Here is a 17,430-nt window from a genome sequence, read left to right as displayed (position 1 = left end):
TCTATCTATCTATCTATCTATCTATCTATCTATCATCTATTTTCTGATTCTTATATCACCATGTATCCTATGTATCCCTTCCCCTTCTGAAGAGTCACCTCATGTGACAAATAGTACTTTCCCATTGTTCTTTTAATATACTCTGTTGCCTCTATTGACCCTCCTGATTTGACAAAGGAGGAAATAGCAGAAAGATTCAAATGTCAGTCATCTTTACCAAGGAAAGCCAACTGATTGGGCAAGTTAGCACCATAGTGATCCCTTCCTGGCTCCCAGCTCTTCCCCTCAGTCCCTTTGCTTTGTATCTCCAGTGCTAGCCTGGTGGCTGACCCGTAATTAGGGCTTAATAAATGCTTGTGGACTGAATGGTTCCTTTTTATTGGAACTACCAGGAGAGCTAGAGTCTGCCACAGGCGGGCACTCTCTCTCTCTCTCTCTCTCTCTCTCTCTCTCTCTCTCTCTCTCTCTTCCTCTCTCCTTCTCTCCCTCTCTCTCTCCCTCCTTCATTCCTCCATTATCAACTGCCAGATAGTCAGTTTCCTCAGAACGCTATGCTGGCATCTCAAACTCTGCATGCCTAGAAGCAAACTCCTCATCTTCCTCTCAAAACCAGCCTAACCCTGCTCCCACCCCCAACTTCTCTGTTTCTATTAGTGGCATTAGTCATCTGAGCTTGAAACCCAGGTGTCAGATACATTTGGGTTCCCCCTCTCTATGACACTTCATATCCAACCAGTCATGAAGTCCAATGAAGTCTGTCTTCAATATATCTCTTGTTCTTTCCTTTCCATTCCATCTGACACCACCTTAGTTGGGTTTTCTCATGGGCTGAAGGCTAGATGGTAGAGAGCTGGGCCTGTGGTCAGGAAGATCTGAGTTTGTATCATGCCTCAGACTCTTACTAGCTGTATGACTCCTTTTAGCCTCAGTTTCCTCATTTGTAAAATGGGGATAATAAAAACATCTACCTCACAGGGTTGCTGTGAAGATCAAATAAGATAACTTATGGGGTGTACCAAAAGTTTTTATTCAGGTTTAAGCATGAGAGGTTTTGGGATAGCCTATATGTAAAGTAATTGCAAATCTTAAAGTGCTATATAAATGTGAAATGGTATTCTTTGTAGCTAGAGAGCCCACTGGATAGAGTGCTAGGCCTGGATTCAGGAAGACCTGAGTTAAAATCTGCCCTCAGAGGGATTTATGGTAAAGAAAACTACCCACATTCAGAGGAAGGACTGCAGGAGAGGAAACATATAAGAAAAGCAACTGCTTGAACGTATGGGTCGGGGTGGACATGATTGGGGATGTGGACTCGAAATTACCACACCAATGCAACCACCAACAATTTGGAAATAGATCTTGATCAAGGACACATGACAAAACCAGTGGAAATGTGCGTCGGCCATGGGTGGGGGGAATGCGGGGGGTGAAGGGGAAAGTAGGAGCATGAATCATGTAACCATGTTATAAATGATTATTAATAAATGTTTAAAAAAATCTGCCCTCAGATACTTACTAGAAGTAAGCCGGGGCAAGTCACTTAAACCTCTGCTTGAAGAAGGAAATGACAAACCACTCCAGTATCTTTTCCAAGAAAATCCCATATGGGCTCCCAAAGACTGGGCCACAACCAAAACAATTGACCAACAAATTATTTCTTGTTACCGCACTCTAACCTATGGCATTAGCCTCCTATCTGATCTCTCAGCCTTTTCTCTCTCAAATCCATTCTCAATGCCACTGTCAGATTATTCTTCATAAGATAATGCTTCCATCATGGCATCCATCTGCTAAATAACCTTCAATGGACCTATAGCCTAGAAGATGAAGTCCAAACTGCCCACTTTGGCATTCAAGGTCTTTCAGAAAATTGCTCTAAATTACCTTTCCATCCTTCTCTCTCTCACGCTTCCTCTACATGTCCCCATTCTACTTTAGTCAAACTGGTCCTGCTCCCTGACACTGTCCTCCCCTCCCCAATACAAACAAACACCCTCTACCTAATGTCATTGATTGGTTCTGCCAAAACAGGATGTGAGATCTCTGAATCCAAGAATCTCCAAGCTGCCTGGGACCTTGGCAAGCATCTAGTCTAGCTGATAGATGAAAAAGAATTCCATTTCTAGAAATATTTGACAATCAACAGCCAATCTGTCACATGGTCATCTAGCTTTTGCCTCCCAAGGCTTGCCAAGCACTGATTGTTGGGAAGCTTGCTAAGGCGTGGTTTTGCATTTTTTTCAACTTCCATCTAACCAACTGGGATCCTAACTGACTCCCACCTACCTTTTCCATCTTATTTAACATTTCTTCCCTCCATGTACTCTTCAAATTTATGACAAACTGGCCTACTAGCTGTTCCCGTGTGTATATATCTAGATCTTGCCTCCTATACCCTGGCATGAGAGGTCCCCCATTCCCTGAATGTACTCCCTCCTCCCTTCTGTCTCCCCAGATCCCCAGCTTCTTCCTAAGTGTGGCTCAGGGACCCAAATCCTACTAAGGACCTTTCTTGATCTCAGTTATTCTTGAATTACTTCAAGTGCTATTGAAATGTGAGCTGGAATATCTCTGGGGATTTCTGCAAGCAGGACCCTAGGCTATGAGGTCCTAATGGTTAGCGATTCCTTCTTGCCCAGAACAGTTCTATACTAACCCTGGATGGTTCTCTTCTACTAGCAAATTTTCAAATGCAGACAAACTCAGCTTAATGAAAACATGTCATACATGCAACTGGCAGTGCTGTGACAATATCAAGGGCCGGAGGGCACAAGGAGCTTGGAAAACATTTTCCTTTCTACCAGATGTAGCTCAAGCAAGTTATACTCTCATTATAACACCGTCATTCCAGTTGGCTAATATACTAGGATCTCAGAGAAGGGATGGGAATCACTTTCCACTGGGCTACACTGTCTCCCTGCATAATCTGCTTCTCAAAACAACCTTGGATGAGGTCGGCCACCATTTCCTGAGACCTCACTTCCCCCATCTGAAAAAGGGGGCTGTTATGATGATCAAAGAAGATAATATCTATGAACACACTTTGAAAAGTCAAACATACTAATGTCAAAATTAATTGTAATTAATAAGAAAGGATTTTCATTTGCTTATTTCCATACTTGTGGGCAACTAGGTGGTTCAATGGATAGAGTAGGTCCTGGAGTCAGGAAGATCTGAATCCAAATGCAGCCTTGGATATTTACTAGCCACGAGAACCTGGACAAGTCATTTAATCTCTGCCCTCTTTTTCTGTAAAATGGGGATGATAATAGCATCTACCTCCCAGGGTTCTTATGAGGATCAAATGAGATAGCAAGAATAAAATGCTTTGCAAATTTTAAAGCACAATAAAAATATTAGTTATTAATGTACAAATATGAGGGTAGAAGGGGAGAACTGGTGGGAGATGCTGTCCTCACCTCTTGATTATACTTGCACCTGAAGCCCACAGCTAGACAGCTTACAAACTCAGGCAGGTCTGTGAGTCTAGTGGCATTGATGGTGAAAGGGTCTCAAGATTCAGTGGTGAGCTGGGGGCCTTGGATATTTATTTATCCTCTAGGTTGAAAACTGCATTGAGATCAGTGGAGTAAACCTGATGGGGATTCTGGCCCAGTCTCCTCATGAGCAGGAGTCCCCAGCCACCTCAGTTCAGAGGTGAAGATCTCACACTCAATGTGTCCCCATTTACTCCTGTGAATACCCTTCTTCCATATTGCCTCTGGTCTGGCAAAATCCTCTTTAAGGGGGTGACATGGCAAGATCCATAGACGTGGAGCTGGAAGGGCACTCAGAGGCCATATGGGCTGATACCATCATTTGAGAGATGAGGAACTTGAGACATAGAGGGGTTTCTCAGGTTTACACAATTTATTTCAGGCATTTGAGGTAGGACTTGAACCCATCTAGCCCTGCATTCCTTCCCCTCTGACCCCCACAATAATCCCCAACAAATCACATGTACTTTGGTGGGGGAGATGGGGAGCAACTGACCTGAAATGCCTCCAAGACCTACAGGGCCTGTGTTCCATGTCTTGTGAGCCACTGGTCCAGTGAATTGAACCTGCTACCCTGGCTTCTGATGCTATTAATGGCTGTTATCCCAATTTCAATTGGACCTTTCCAAACATGGAGGGCATTTTAGATATGCTTGTGAGAAGGATACACTTGGTTCTTAGAGTGTGGCCCTAGGTGCAGAGGAAGTTTCACATTTGGCCTAAATATCATAAACTGTACCCAAGGGAAACTGAGGGTGGGGTGGGGGTTGAGGTTGCCCCCCCCCCATGGGAGGAAGATAGAGATCCTGGGGCATGAGCATTACTGGGGAGTGTACTTTCTGGAGAAATAGGAATAGGAGGCATTAGAGAGAAGATCACTCGGGTCTACCATCTTGTAGCTTCCTGTTTTATCTAATTACTATCGTTAACTAGTTGCTATGCTGTCTGTATTGTCTAAAGTCAGTAGCCTGGGGCAAAGTCCCAGTCATCCGCCCTAGTTATGACTCTGCTTCTTTCCCTTTCTTCCTCTTTCTTTTTCTATATTTATTTATATGTCTATGACCATTAGCCTTAAATAGAAGGCCCATCATGCTCACCTTCATCCTCATCTTTATTTTCATCATCTTCATTTGAATATGTAAACAACAGTTGATTACGGTCCAAAGGATGTCTTGATCTGGTTTTGGAATACATTTGAGGAGGCTTTTTATCCTTGTAGATTTATCCTGCTAATTATATTATTTTATATTATTCTATAAATAAATATTTCTTACATACCTACTATATGCTAGGTAGAGTGGCAAGCACCAGGGATATTAATACAAAAAGAAAGACAGTCCCTGTCCTCAAGGAGCTTCCAATCAAGTTCCTTTCTGGTGACATTTTACATGTTTAGGAGAGCCACCAGAGAGTCTTTTCTTTGGTTTAGATGACCCACCTGAAAGTGGTCTTTGCAACAGGAGCATCTATGCTTTAGCTTGAATCTTTTATAGCATTTTTTCCTATATCTATTCAAATAGGAAAAGGCCATCTGGACCAAACTCTTTATTTTATGGAGGAAGAAACCAAGTCCTAAGGTTAAATGACTCACCCAAAGTCACACAGGCAGGATCTGAATCCAGGTGCCCTGATCCTAAACTCCCACTGTATCCTACTGCCTCACTACTCTATCTTTATAGTAGAGGGAAAGGCCAAAGCCTAGGAAGACAGAAGAAAGACATTTTCACAAAAAGTCCAGAATTCTAGTTCTTTTGAGGTTATCTGGACCTCTAGCCAGGACTTTGTTCCAATGAACTCAGACACCAGCATTATCTCAAGGCTGGAAGGGTAACATTTTCCTAGCTAGGGTTATCAAGATAGGGACTGGACCTGTGATTTCACTGGCATAGGGAACTCCAGATGGAGTAAACTCCCCCTACCAATTTTGGATTGGCACTTTTTTCTGCAAATTCTGGTCTTAGAGAGTTGTCTAGGGCACTGCATGGGCCAGAGGTTGGGACTAGGTTAAAGGATCAAGGGAAGGAAAGACTTTTGTGGATCTTGAAGCCATGTAGAAAATAAGATATATTCTTATTATTTTCTGAGGACAGAAACATAAAACTGGGGTGGAATTGGTTTTAGGAAGCATAGTGTGTTGTTGTTCAGTCATTTTTTCAGTTGTGTACAACTCTTGGTGACACTATTTGAGGTTTTCTTGGCAAAGATACTGGAGTGGTTCCTTCTCTAGCTCATTTTACAGAGGAGGAAATGGAGGCAAATAGGATAAAGTGACTTGCCCAGGATCATAGCTATGTAGATATCCATAGATATCTAGTAAATATTTGAAGTTGGATTTATACTCAGGAAGATAAGTGTTCTTGATTGTAAGACCCTTGCTCTAACCACTGCAGCACTCCTCCCCCATAAGAATGGACTTAAGTGAACATCCTTTCTTATTAATTACAATTAATCTTTGACATTTGTTTAGTATGCTTAATTTTTCAAAGCATGCTCAGAGATATTATCTTGTTTGATCCTTACAACAACTCCCTTTTACAGATGGGGAAACTGAGGTCTCAGAAAATGGTGGCCGACTGTGTAAATGGAATTAGCTCATCCTCATTCATTGTTAGACTCTAGCCATCAGAAATAATGTCACCCCATCCAACTTAGAATTAAGTGGGGAGGGGAAGATTCGTTACCCACACGTGACAATAAGTAACAAATCAAGAACAAGGGACTGCGCTTTGGGCAGTCCAAAACAGTGTTGAAGCTTCCATTTGTCCACTTGAAATTGAAGGTGGAAACAGGAAGTGACAAAAGCTGCTGTCTTTTAAATATGATGGTAACTTCCTGTGGAGGCAGTTGGCGCTTTGAACTTGGCGTAGAAGGATCTCTGGCGAGACCTCAGACTGCTTCCCTCTGAACTGTCACATGGGTAAGTTAGGCTGACTTCCTTTCTCCTCCCTTGGCGTTTCTGGAGGCTCTACCCTCAAGGAGGCCTCTCTTGCCTCTCTAATTGTAAAAGGCCTTGTGGCTAGACGCCTTGTTTAATTAACTTCTGTGCTCCTTTGCTGGGACTTCTAAATTTTTATCCGGTCCGGACCTATGGTCTGGGCCAGAGTTTCTCTCTCTCTCTATTTCCATACCTCCAACCTTCCTAATTGTAAATAAACTTCCATAAAAGTCATCCTGACTTGGGTCTATTATAATTTGAAATCGAGTTAATCCGATTTCTGGCAACCATACCTTAAATATCTAGTTTCCCCTTTTACACGACCTCATCTGTGGTCGTTTTGAGAGGCAAATTATGCAGGGAGACAGTGTGGCCTAGTGAAAAGTGGTGCTGGAGGATATGGGTTCACATCTCTTCTCTGAGATCCTCTCCATCTCTGGATCTAGAGAGCACACAATGTCCATGTTGCTTCCCCTGCTAGAATGCAAGCTCTCTTGGGGTGGCCATTGTATCCTCAGTGCACACATAGTGCCTAACACACAGCAGATTCTTAAAGGATGCCTGATGATTAAATAGTAACCACTTTCACACTTGTGAAAGGCTTTGGAAATTTTGAAGCCCTGTACAGGGAATTGTAATCAGCAGTTTGTCCTTATTTCCATTTGCCTAAAATCCTGTACCTTCCTCTTGCTTTCTACCCTCAGAAACCCTGGCATATCACTGGCTAAAGGGACCCCCGATGTTTAACCTAAAGAAGAGAAGACTTGGGGGAAGAGACATGCTATTTGCTTTCTTTCACTTGGCCCTACAGAGCAGGATGAGGATAGATGATGCGGTGCAGTTTCAGCTTAACAACCAGAGGCATTTGCCAATGGAGTGGGCTCCCCTGGGGAGGGTAGTTAGTTCTCCTTTGCCAGATGTCTTCAGGCAGAGGCTGAATGTCTCTTTATTGTGTGTGTTGTGGAGAAGGTCCCTGTTTCAGGTACTGATTGGTTGATTTGCCTTCTGAGTCCTCTTCTACCTTTGAGACTCTATGAAAGTGTGCCCATCAAGTTAAAGAAAATGAAGGAAAGAGGCTTTGGTGTTATAGAAAGGGCCATGATGCACTTAGGCCACATCTCAATTTGCAGCCAGATGGGCATCTACCTTTCCTTCCTTTTCTTTCTGGCACCTGTATGGTCCCACCCTGGTCTCAGTGCTTCTTCTCTGATGCTGAAATTTCCGTACTCAGGTATTGAAAATCAGATTTCTCCAGCCTAAAACACACTTTTCTAAGTCTTAAAGTCATACTGGAAAGAGGATGGAAAGGATACATTCCAGGTCATTACGCTAATAATCACAAGACCACACGGTCAACTTCTATGGCATTGTTCTAAAATATGGTCATGCCCCCACATCCAATGGCCCAACAGGCTCATAGACATTAGAGATCATCCAGTTCCAACCTCTCGGCCACACTGTGAGACTAGAACATTGGCTTTCTGAGTTCCAGGCTGATACGCTTGTCTCTGGCTCCCAAACCACATGACAGTAGATAGTACAATGTTATGGAAGACAGTTAGTTTACAGGAACAATTCAGGCCCTGGGCAATCAACTGAAAGACATCATAATGGGGTTTGAGATATTGAAGGACATCCCCAAATGATTGATTTGTTAGTATATTAATGACATTGTGAAATGATTCGTTGAGACCAGACTAGGTAGATATTTGCTTAGAAATGCTGGATCCCATTTCTTTTAGGTGGTATTTAACAAAAACCCGCCCAATTCTTAAAATACCTAGAAACATCCAATGTTTTGGCCTCCACTGGACTGGTTGAGTCCTCAAGGCCTGTTGATCCCCTGCTAAAAGCAGAGGCCTGAGAGGAAGCACTGGGCTCATCATTCTCTGGTCATCATAAGACCAAAGAGCACTTTCAATTGGAAACAAGCTGCTTCTTCAAACTTCCCAGAGGCCACCATGGATACACAAGAACCAATGAATGGCATAAACATACTCACCCCATTCCTTCGTCCCAAACCAGAGTCTTAGGCATTCCCAGGAGTTGCAACTAAGACCTGAGGAAGGGCTCATCACTCCGTAAGGATTCTCTTCCATATACATAGACAACCAGGTTATTATAGAGGCATTGGCTCCATCTCAACCCTGAGGATCCAAAGAGTCTACCTTTTGGGTGACTCCTGCCACATAAAGGTCCATCTTGGTGCAGAGAAAAGGCAACTGTGGATTCAGAACCATCACCCCAGGCCCAAGAATGTCAAAGAATTCTGGGTATGGAAGAGAAGGGTTTAAGAGAAGGTGGCATGGGAAGGAGGAACTGGAGATAGACATGGAAGAACCAGTAAGATATGTTGTAAGTCAATCATGCACATGGGAGAACCAGACTGATCTCATCAATTTAGACTCTTCTTAGCTGGAATCTATGTTAATTCAGGTAGGCTTTGCTGAAGATCTATGAAGAAAGAATTTGATAAGGAAATGCATGATAAGTACAAGACTGGAGGTGGGGTAGGAGGAGGAAAACTTAGACTTCCATAAGGAAAAAATGGTTTTCAAACACCCTTGAGAACTTTGGAAGCAAGTATATATATATATATGACAAATGGATGGCTTCATTACCAAACTTCCTCATGAATTCATTAAAGTGCCCCTGGGAAGGACCAGACAACATTTGAGTTAGCCTAGTTATGCTCCTACTTTATGAATTTGAAGGTACTCAGCTGGCATTTTCCCTATGATACTTTATAATAATAGCTAGCACTTATATAGTGCTTAAAGGTTTGCAAAGCATTTTATAAATATTATCTCATTGGATCCTCACTACAATCCTGTGAGGTAAGTGTTAGTATTATTATCCTCATTTAACGTATGAGGAAACTGAGTTAAACAAAGGGTACATTTCTTACCAGTAGTAACACAGCTAGTAAATGTCTCAGTCTGAATTTGAACTCAGGTCTTCCTGATGCCAGGTCCAGTGCTCTACCTACTGCACTACCCGTCTGCCTCTATAAATCTGATTAGCTTTCCCTCCAGCAAGTCAAAGTTTTTTTTGAGGGAGCATTAATTGGGTAAGCTGTCTTATCCCACCACCCAAGAACAATAAAGTTCTCACTTCATTGTAGGGCTCAGAGATTGTGTGGTATATTCCTAAGTAGAATCCTAGAATGCCAGAACTAGAAGTAACCCTAGAGACTCTTTAGTCTACTCTAACAAGCCTTCCATTTTACAGAGGAGGAAAATAAGATGGAGATCATGGGCATGACCAGCTCCAGGTCTTACCAAGAGTTTAATGGTAGAATTGGAAATTGAACTGACGTCATTGCTGCCTCCCAGAGCCCTGGACAGAATTTCAGTGAAGTCACATGAGTGTGTAGGTTTGACAAGTATTGAAATGTCTAAATACCTCAGTTATCAACTGTCCAATCAGCTCTGCTTCCCTTTTTAAAGTTTAAACCTGTTTTTAAAGGTAATCAATGTGATGTTTGTTTCAGAGGAGAAGTGACTTGTCCAACGCCCTGCAGATGGTAAGTAGAAGAGCTGGGATGTAAACCCAGGTCCAAGGAAAGAGAAAGAGAGAGAGAAAAAGAGAGAGAGTGTGTGTGTGAGAGAGAGAGAGTGAGAGAGAGAGAAGAGAAAAGAGAGAGAGAGTTAGAGTTGAGCAGTAACTTATGCATCACTCCCTACTTTCTCATTCTAGAATTCTTAGATGTGAAAATGCTGTGAAAAGTTCCAAGTCTTACGGAGAGAGGTGTTGCCATTCTGTGACACAAAGCCCCAAGGATGGAATGGGGTTAGCGCTCCAGTAGCCTAGGAGCATGGGTGCAGACTGTGTTCAGTCCCATTCTTATTCCTTATTGGATAGGTACTCAAGAGACATGGTCTTCCGAGGTGGCTTTGTAAGTGGTGACTGTGGAGGTGAGCAGAGGCTTCTACTGTACCAGCTTTGTGACCTTCTAACTCACTACCCTCTGTGGGTCTCACATTATCTAGGTTGAAGGATTGTACTCTTCTGGGTTTTTTGATTATTGATTATGGTAACTGTAAAATGGGCTGAAGGAAGTGCAGACTTCAAATAATTTTAGCTTATACAGAATTATTGACTTTTGTGACAAAAAGGTGGACTTCATTTTCCTCAGCTGTAAAATGAGTTGAGTTGGCCTGGATGATCCTGAAAGTCCTCTTCTGTTCTGAAATTCTCTGTTCTAAGATTGCTCTGAACTTTGATCTTCTAAATTCTAGACTCTTTAAATTGTTTTTATTGGTATCTTTCATTTTCATAACACTTGCATTTCTGAATAGATCTTTTCCTGCTTCCTTGCAAGAATAAAAGACTATTTCCCATGTTTTAAGCCCCTTCCAGATCTAAAATTCTATATTCTCTGTTGTAAGGCACCTCTGTCTCTGCCATTCTGTCTTCTAAGATTCTTTTCACTTTGAAAACATTCTAGTCTGGAATTCGAAATATGTACTGCCACTCAAACAGGTTGATAGCATGCTGGAGGACAGTGGACAGTGGGGCTGGCCAGCTCTCAGAGTTGGGAGAGGTGGCCTCAAGTCCCTTTTCTGACATACATTGGCTATGTGACCTTGGATAAGCCCATTTAACCTCTTGGGACAGTAGGCAACCTTCTAAAGTTTTAAATTGTAGAGAAGGTGCCAATCTGCATTGGCAGAGAGAGTTTCCTCACTGGGAATTTCCTGCACCCCTGAAATCACAGATCAGATCCCTAAATAATTAACAAAATGCTTCGTGGTAAAAGATTTTCAGGGCAGGAGTGTCAAACACATGGACTGCAACACTCCAAAGTGTGGTCTGAATCAGTTTAAAATATAATGGGGAAATATTTAAGAGAATAAATAAAAATACAATAAAATCTAGGTAATATTACATTTTAGAACTAAGCTGGTACATGGCTCCCAGGGATCCTTATGTAAGATTCAGCAGCCCCTGTTTCTATTTGAATTTGATGGTACTGACTTAGGGGATCTGCTTTAAGGAATAGATCCGCTACTAGTATACTTATTTTTTATTTAGAAGGCTTTTTAACTTGGGGTCCATGAAATTGGATGGGAAAAATTACATGTTTATTTCACTATAACTGGCTTCCTTCACACTCCTATGTATTTTATCTTCTGTACTTAATTCTGAGAAGGGGACCATTGGCTTTGCCAAGATAGCTGGAGAGGTCTAGGGGCAACGAAAAGGTTGAGAAATCTTGATATAAGGGTTGTTGCTAAAATTCATGAAAAGAGATTCTTATCTTAAGGATACTTTTCCTTTACCACCTCCTTGACATTCAATTTCCATATCAAATCCTTTTGGGCCCAGATAGCACAGAGATAAATTTGGGCCTCGTCCTTGTCTGACTTTTCACGAATTCTGAATCAGGGGCTCCAGTGGAAACCCCAGCCTCCTCCATTATTTATTTTTTAAAATGTCAATGGCTAGTGAAGGGGCAAAATGGACTTTTTCATTGACTCGCCCTTCCCTTGCCTCCCCTCTGATATGCCAGACTACAGCAGGTGGGAAATAGAAAGAGGAAGAAGGCAAGCAGATGGAGGATAATCCATAGACAGGCCCTGAGTAGTCCAGATGTGAGACGGTCCACATGATGAGGAAGACTAACTGATCCAAGATGCTGAGCAAGGAGTGTTATGAGTTCAGGGATGGAGGAAACTTTTAGGACCCAGTAGGAGAAAATGGGGACTTTAAAGAGTCATTAGCTGCATGGTCAAGGCTTGATCACCCAGAGGCCCCTAGAGGACTAATGGTAATAAAGTGACTTCTGAAAGAAACCTGAGCCCTGTCTGTGGTAAAAAGTTTGAGTGTTCTAATCACAGCTGGTCCAAAGTCCAACTCGATCTTCATTATGTCAACACATTTGGATTATAAGAGAAAAGCTCGCCATTTGGATGTTTTGTCTACTTCTTGTCAAACAGTTGGATGCTGGGAATCTCAATGGGGGAAAGAGCAGGACCACTGGGTTCTACTCCCGGCTTAGCCACTTACTGACCATATGGCTTTGATCAAGTCCCATTCCCTCTATTTCTCCATTCTATAAAATGTGGGAATTGAGCTAGAGGGGATATCCAAGTTCCCTGATGATCTGAGATTTGAACATTTGGACCTTGTAGACAAAACATTTTGAATGAATGGCCTGAGTTTCTGTCTTCTCATCCACATGTTTTGGTGTCATCTGGCACCAAAATATCCCATGTTGAGCATGAGTGAGGCATTCATGAGAGCCACTGACTTGGTCTGTTGGTACCCAGAGTTCTGCTTGGCAGTTCACATGAATGATGTAACAAGGGCCCCTGGGTCCTGTTAGTTTCAGGAGAAGAAGAGCAGCAAACAGGTATTTGGTTACTTCAGGCAAGAGGTGAGCCATAGCTGAGACAGGGCTACAGCTTCCAATGCCTTCCACGCATACTGGGGTAAAGATGGAGTCATTGCTTTAGCTCACATGGTAATACCTTGATTAACCAGAATACTTTGGGAATTTGCTAGTTTACAGTGAATAGAATTTTCTGGTTGTCTGAGCATTAACAATGGACAAACTTTCTTTTAGCCACTGGAAATTTTCTGTAACTTTGATTCCTTACTAAAGTCAATCTAGTGACTAAGATGGAATCTCTTCTAACTGAGGATTGGCTAGACTAGAGCCTCAGGGCCATTCTTCATTCTTCAGTAATCTGTGCCCAGCACCAGAGATGGAGAAGAAGAGTTGGGCTGAGCTTGGAAAGTGATCTTTCTCCAAACAAAATCTTTGGTATGTAATTTTCTTTTTCTGCATAATTTGCTTGTCTCATCTCAATGGATCCCATGGAGAACAATTCTAGTTGACTGGAGGACTTGCTGATTTCTGGTTAATTGAGGCCTTACCATAAAAATTATAGCTAATGCCTTGATGGACTGCGTGCCATGAAAAGATATCTTGAAGCTTGTATGGCGGATATATCATACACCTTAGTGTAGCTGCAATATTTTAGTTAGACAAAAGCTGTCTTCCGTAACGTATTGGAGTCTCACAGCTCAGGCCACAGTGGGGGCCCAAGTTGAGATTTTCACTCCTACTTACCTAGCACTCTTTTCCACCGGAGGGTCATCTGGTCCCGTGGCTTCTGAGCTTGCCCCTATCCCTTGTTGTGCAGTTGATCGCTATTCCCACTAGCCCTGATGAGAGTTACTGAGCCAGAGGAGTGTCAAGGAAGACGGTACTTCTCATCACTGCCTGGATGGCACCTACCTGAGCCAGGAACGGGTCCATGGAGAGCACAGATTAGGAAGCGATACCACATACAGTAACCAAGTTATGCAACATCCCTGCTGAAATCTGCAAAAGGCTTCATATGGTCCAAACCAGGGGTGACCCACTGAAGAGAAACTCTTCCCCCCCACTTAACTTGAAGCAGAGCCCATTGTTTTTGCTGTCAAGTTAAATGGGGGTTGTCTTCAATTGGCCAGGACAAATAGAGAGCAATCTGTTATCACTTCATGTTCATCTTCACAACAGTCAGCCCTGATGGGTCAGCCAACCAACCAAGCTCTAGTAGCAGGGCGTCCTGGGAGAGAAAGCCTGTGAGCAGTCACATAAAAGTCCAGGGTTGTTTTCATGGCTATTACCACTTAGCAAAGGTGGACAGGGATTGCCTCTGGGGGCAATCTCTGGACTCTTACCAGCCTAAGCGACTCAGTCCTAATGGAGGTGGGGAGAGGAGGGAAGTGGGGAGGAAGCCAATGTGTTTGGGGAACCTCTGTCTGGCAGTTTAAGAAGGGACCCAGTTAGATCAAAATCGATAGCAGCGCCACAAGCACTGTCCGGGTCCAAAAGCCACCGGACTTTTAGGTGCATCTTGCCATACTCTCTCCTCAACAGTAAGATAACAGTCTTGCCGATTACTCGTCACTAAGGGTACCCGGTTGTGGTGACATTGAGGCTGACCTTGGAGTCACCGCCCCCGCTGCCGCACTCTCCTTTGTCGTACCACCATTTGTTTTTCAATTTGTCCAAGAGGCCTTGCTCATTCAGTTTTAATACTGCCAGGTTAACAGCATTTCTTGAAACGATAAAACATAACTTGTAAGAAAATGCACAAATGCTTAGGAAATCGTTAACGTATAAATAAGGAGCACAAGAGGACAAATTGCGAAATTGCACAGAACGGGGAGCTAGAAAAATGTCTGTCCAGCAAATACAGGGTTAAATATTGGAAGGTGGCATGTAGGATAACGTTTGCTCAAAACCGAAGTGTGCGGGATGGGGAAATCGTCTTTGAGAAAAAAAGGAACTAGACTGCCACATCCATGCAATTAACATTCGTCACACATGGCACCATAACTTGGCTTTTACCATTTAAATTGAAAAAGCCGTTGAACTGTAAAATTAAAACAGCAACAAACAGTCAGAGAGGACAACACAGAGAGAACATTGAAAAAAAAAAGGATGCATTAAATAGATGAAACCATCATTTACCGTCTTATTTAACTCCATGGAATAGTGTAGATTTTTAAACTGTTAAGTTACCTCAAAATCCACAAGAAAGAAAATGACAACAAAGTACATCAGGGTAGGTGGAATACTATAACAACATGGATATTGTTATATTATTCCACCCACCTTAATGTTGAGCCTTTAGGGGTTGCCACACCATAGCCTTTGGAATCCAGATTTCCACCAACTTTCATGGTATCACACGGCTTTCTCTGCTCAATGTACTCGTTCATGGTTGACTCCAGCAGGAAGGCGAACTTTCCTTTGGACTTCCGCACTCTGGCCACACCGTCAGCAGTGGTTTTGGTAAACACCGAGGGTTCGGCTGATTTCATGTACGACCACATTTTCTCGTAGACGGCTATTTTGGAGCGCTGCAGAGAAGAGAGATGGATACTTAGAATCATATTCTCATGGTTCAGATAGACTGCAGGGGTCATGTCGCTCAACCTCTCACCCCATGTATTCTCTGGGCCCTATGGCTTCAGTTTGAACACTTCTTGTTTGAGGACAACTTTGTTGGGAGCTCTTCCATCTAAAAGGTCAGAATCTGCCTCCTGATAACTTTCCCCCATTGGTCCTGGCCCTCCTTTCTAGAGTTACTTATGCAGAAAAAAATCTGAATTTTCTTCCTGATGAGCCCTTTCAACATTACAAGATAGTGAGCACATCTCCCTGCCCTCAGTCTTCTCTTCATCTGGCTAGATATGCTTTGGAGTCAGAGTACCCAGGGCCAAATCCTGCATCTGACACTTACCCCAGATGTTATCTTGGGCACCTTGCTTTCCTTTCCTGGGCCTCAATTTCCTCTTCTAATAAAATGAGAGGGTTGGACTAAATGACTTCTGAGGTCCTTTCCAATTTGAGATCTATGATTCTGTGTGTGACCCTAGGCATGCCACTTAACTTCTATGGGTCTCAGTTTACCCTTCTGTTAAATGAGGGAGTTAGGCTAAATTGCCTGCAGGATGTCTTCTAGTGCTACATCTTGGAGTATTTATGTCAGCGAGTATTGTTAGTTCTGTGTCTAGCACATGCTAGTCTCAGGGAGACTGGTTCCTACCTGTGTCCTTTTGGAGGAATTATGAACTGTTGGGGCCAGCCTATCAAGGAGAGGAGACCCTTTAAACTTGGTGCTTCTAACTCCCTGTTGAATCAAGCATCAACTCATGACCCTGGCATTTGAGGCCCCCTCCCATCTGACTCCAACCCCTATTTCTGTGCTTGGCATTCTACCCAAATTGGACAATGTTCTGGCGCTGCTGTCTTTCTGTCTCTGGCCATGCTCATTGTGTCTATCGTGTCTGGAGGAGCACTTAAAGCCACATAGTGGAATAGGATAGATTAACAAGACAAAAAAGGACAGAACTGCTGGCTACAGAGAGTCAGTTTCCAGAGAACCGTAGAATCTATGGCGTTGCCAGTGCCTGGTCCTTATTGCCAAACAGGATTCAGCAAGTGGATTACAGTGTCTGAGTGCAAACTCTCTTTTTTCCTATCTTTGTAAACCCTGGATTGAGCACAAAGCCTTTTGCACAGTGGGTGCTTAATACATGTTTGTTGAATAATGAATGGGTGGCTGGATGCTGGCATTGGGGGCCGTGACTTTGACTAAATGAAGGTTTTTGCTCTGTGATGGAGATCTGTGTGAAAGAAGAGGTGCCATGTTGTGCTGGGGCATGATGGTGGTGACTGGGCACCCCTAGAAGATGAAGCGCTGGAGGCAAGGGAGGAAACTTGGCTTTAAGCAAACCTCTGCCTCTTCTTCATCATGAAACTTTGGCCAAATGATTTCACCTGAGTCCCAACTTCCTTGGAGGAGGCAGGGGAGCCTAGGGGTCAGAGTGGATGATCATTGGGATCCCTTCTAACTCTCAGGGTCTGGGATTCTGCTATAGTGGAAAGAATGCTGGACTTGGAGCAAGGGGAGAGTGGCTTCAGACACATTCAAACAATTCTAATTGTTTTGACATCCTTCAATGTTTCAAGTTAATCTCTCTGTCTGTGTGCAGCCATTGCGCCTGGTTCTGTTCTCTGGGGCTGAGGAGAGCAAGGTTAATCCCTCTTTCACGTGAAAGTCCTGGAAGAGAGCTCTCATATCTCTCCAAAGTCTCCTTTTTTGTCTTCTCCCATTCCTTCAATTGATTCTTTTATAGCATGACCTCAGGACCCATCACCATCCTCGGGCCACCCTGCAGCTTATCAATGTGCTTTTAAGGCCTGTTATCCTCACTGCTAAAGCTTCTGAAACCAGTAGCTAAGCTTCAGAAAGCTTTCCAATCTGGGCCTCTAGCTTTTGCTACATTAGCAGCAGTGGGGTATAGGGAGAAAGGGCTGGGCTAAGGCAGATGCACATATCCACAGCAGGTTGTAGTGAGGTTCCAATCCTATAACCTACACCAAGAGCACGGGGAATGTTTACAGGGTGGCTGGTGACTCCGAACCTAGTTCAGTGTGGAGAGGCTCATCATGACGGTAGCCAGTAAGGCCAGTATATATATATA

At 43.2% G+C, this 17,430-nt stretch overlaps 1 protein-coding gene across 1 annotated transcript in view; it reads right to left on the bottom strand.

The window, feature by feature from the left end:
- Positions 1-15,195, bottom strand: part of LOC123253835 (glutamate receptor 3-like) — a 29,519-nt gene extending 14,324 nt beyond the window's left edge. Inside the window, exon 1 of the mRNA XM_044682953.1 lies at positions 15,053-15,195. Coding sequence (XP_044538888.1) covers positions 15,053-15,159 — 107 coding nt within the window. The 5' untranslated portion in view covers positions 15,160-15,195. The remainder of the gene's footprint in view (positions 1-15,052) is intronic.
- Positions 15,196-17,430: the final 2,235 nt, after the last annotated feature.

Source organism: Gracilinanus agilis, chromosome X (assembly GCF_016433145.1).
Source record: "Gracilinanus agilis isolate LMUSP501 chromosome X, AgileGrace, whole genome shotgun sequence".
NCBI classification, from domain to species: domain Eukaryota; kingdom Metazoa; phylum Chordata; class Mammalia; order Didelphimorphia; family Didelphidae; genus Gracilinanus; species Gracilinanus agilis.
This window is presented reverse-complemented; position numbering and strand designations above follow the sequence as displayed.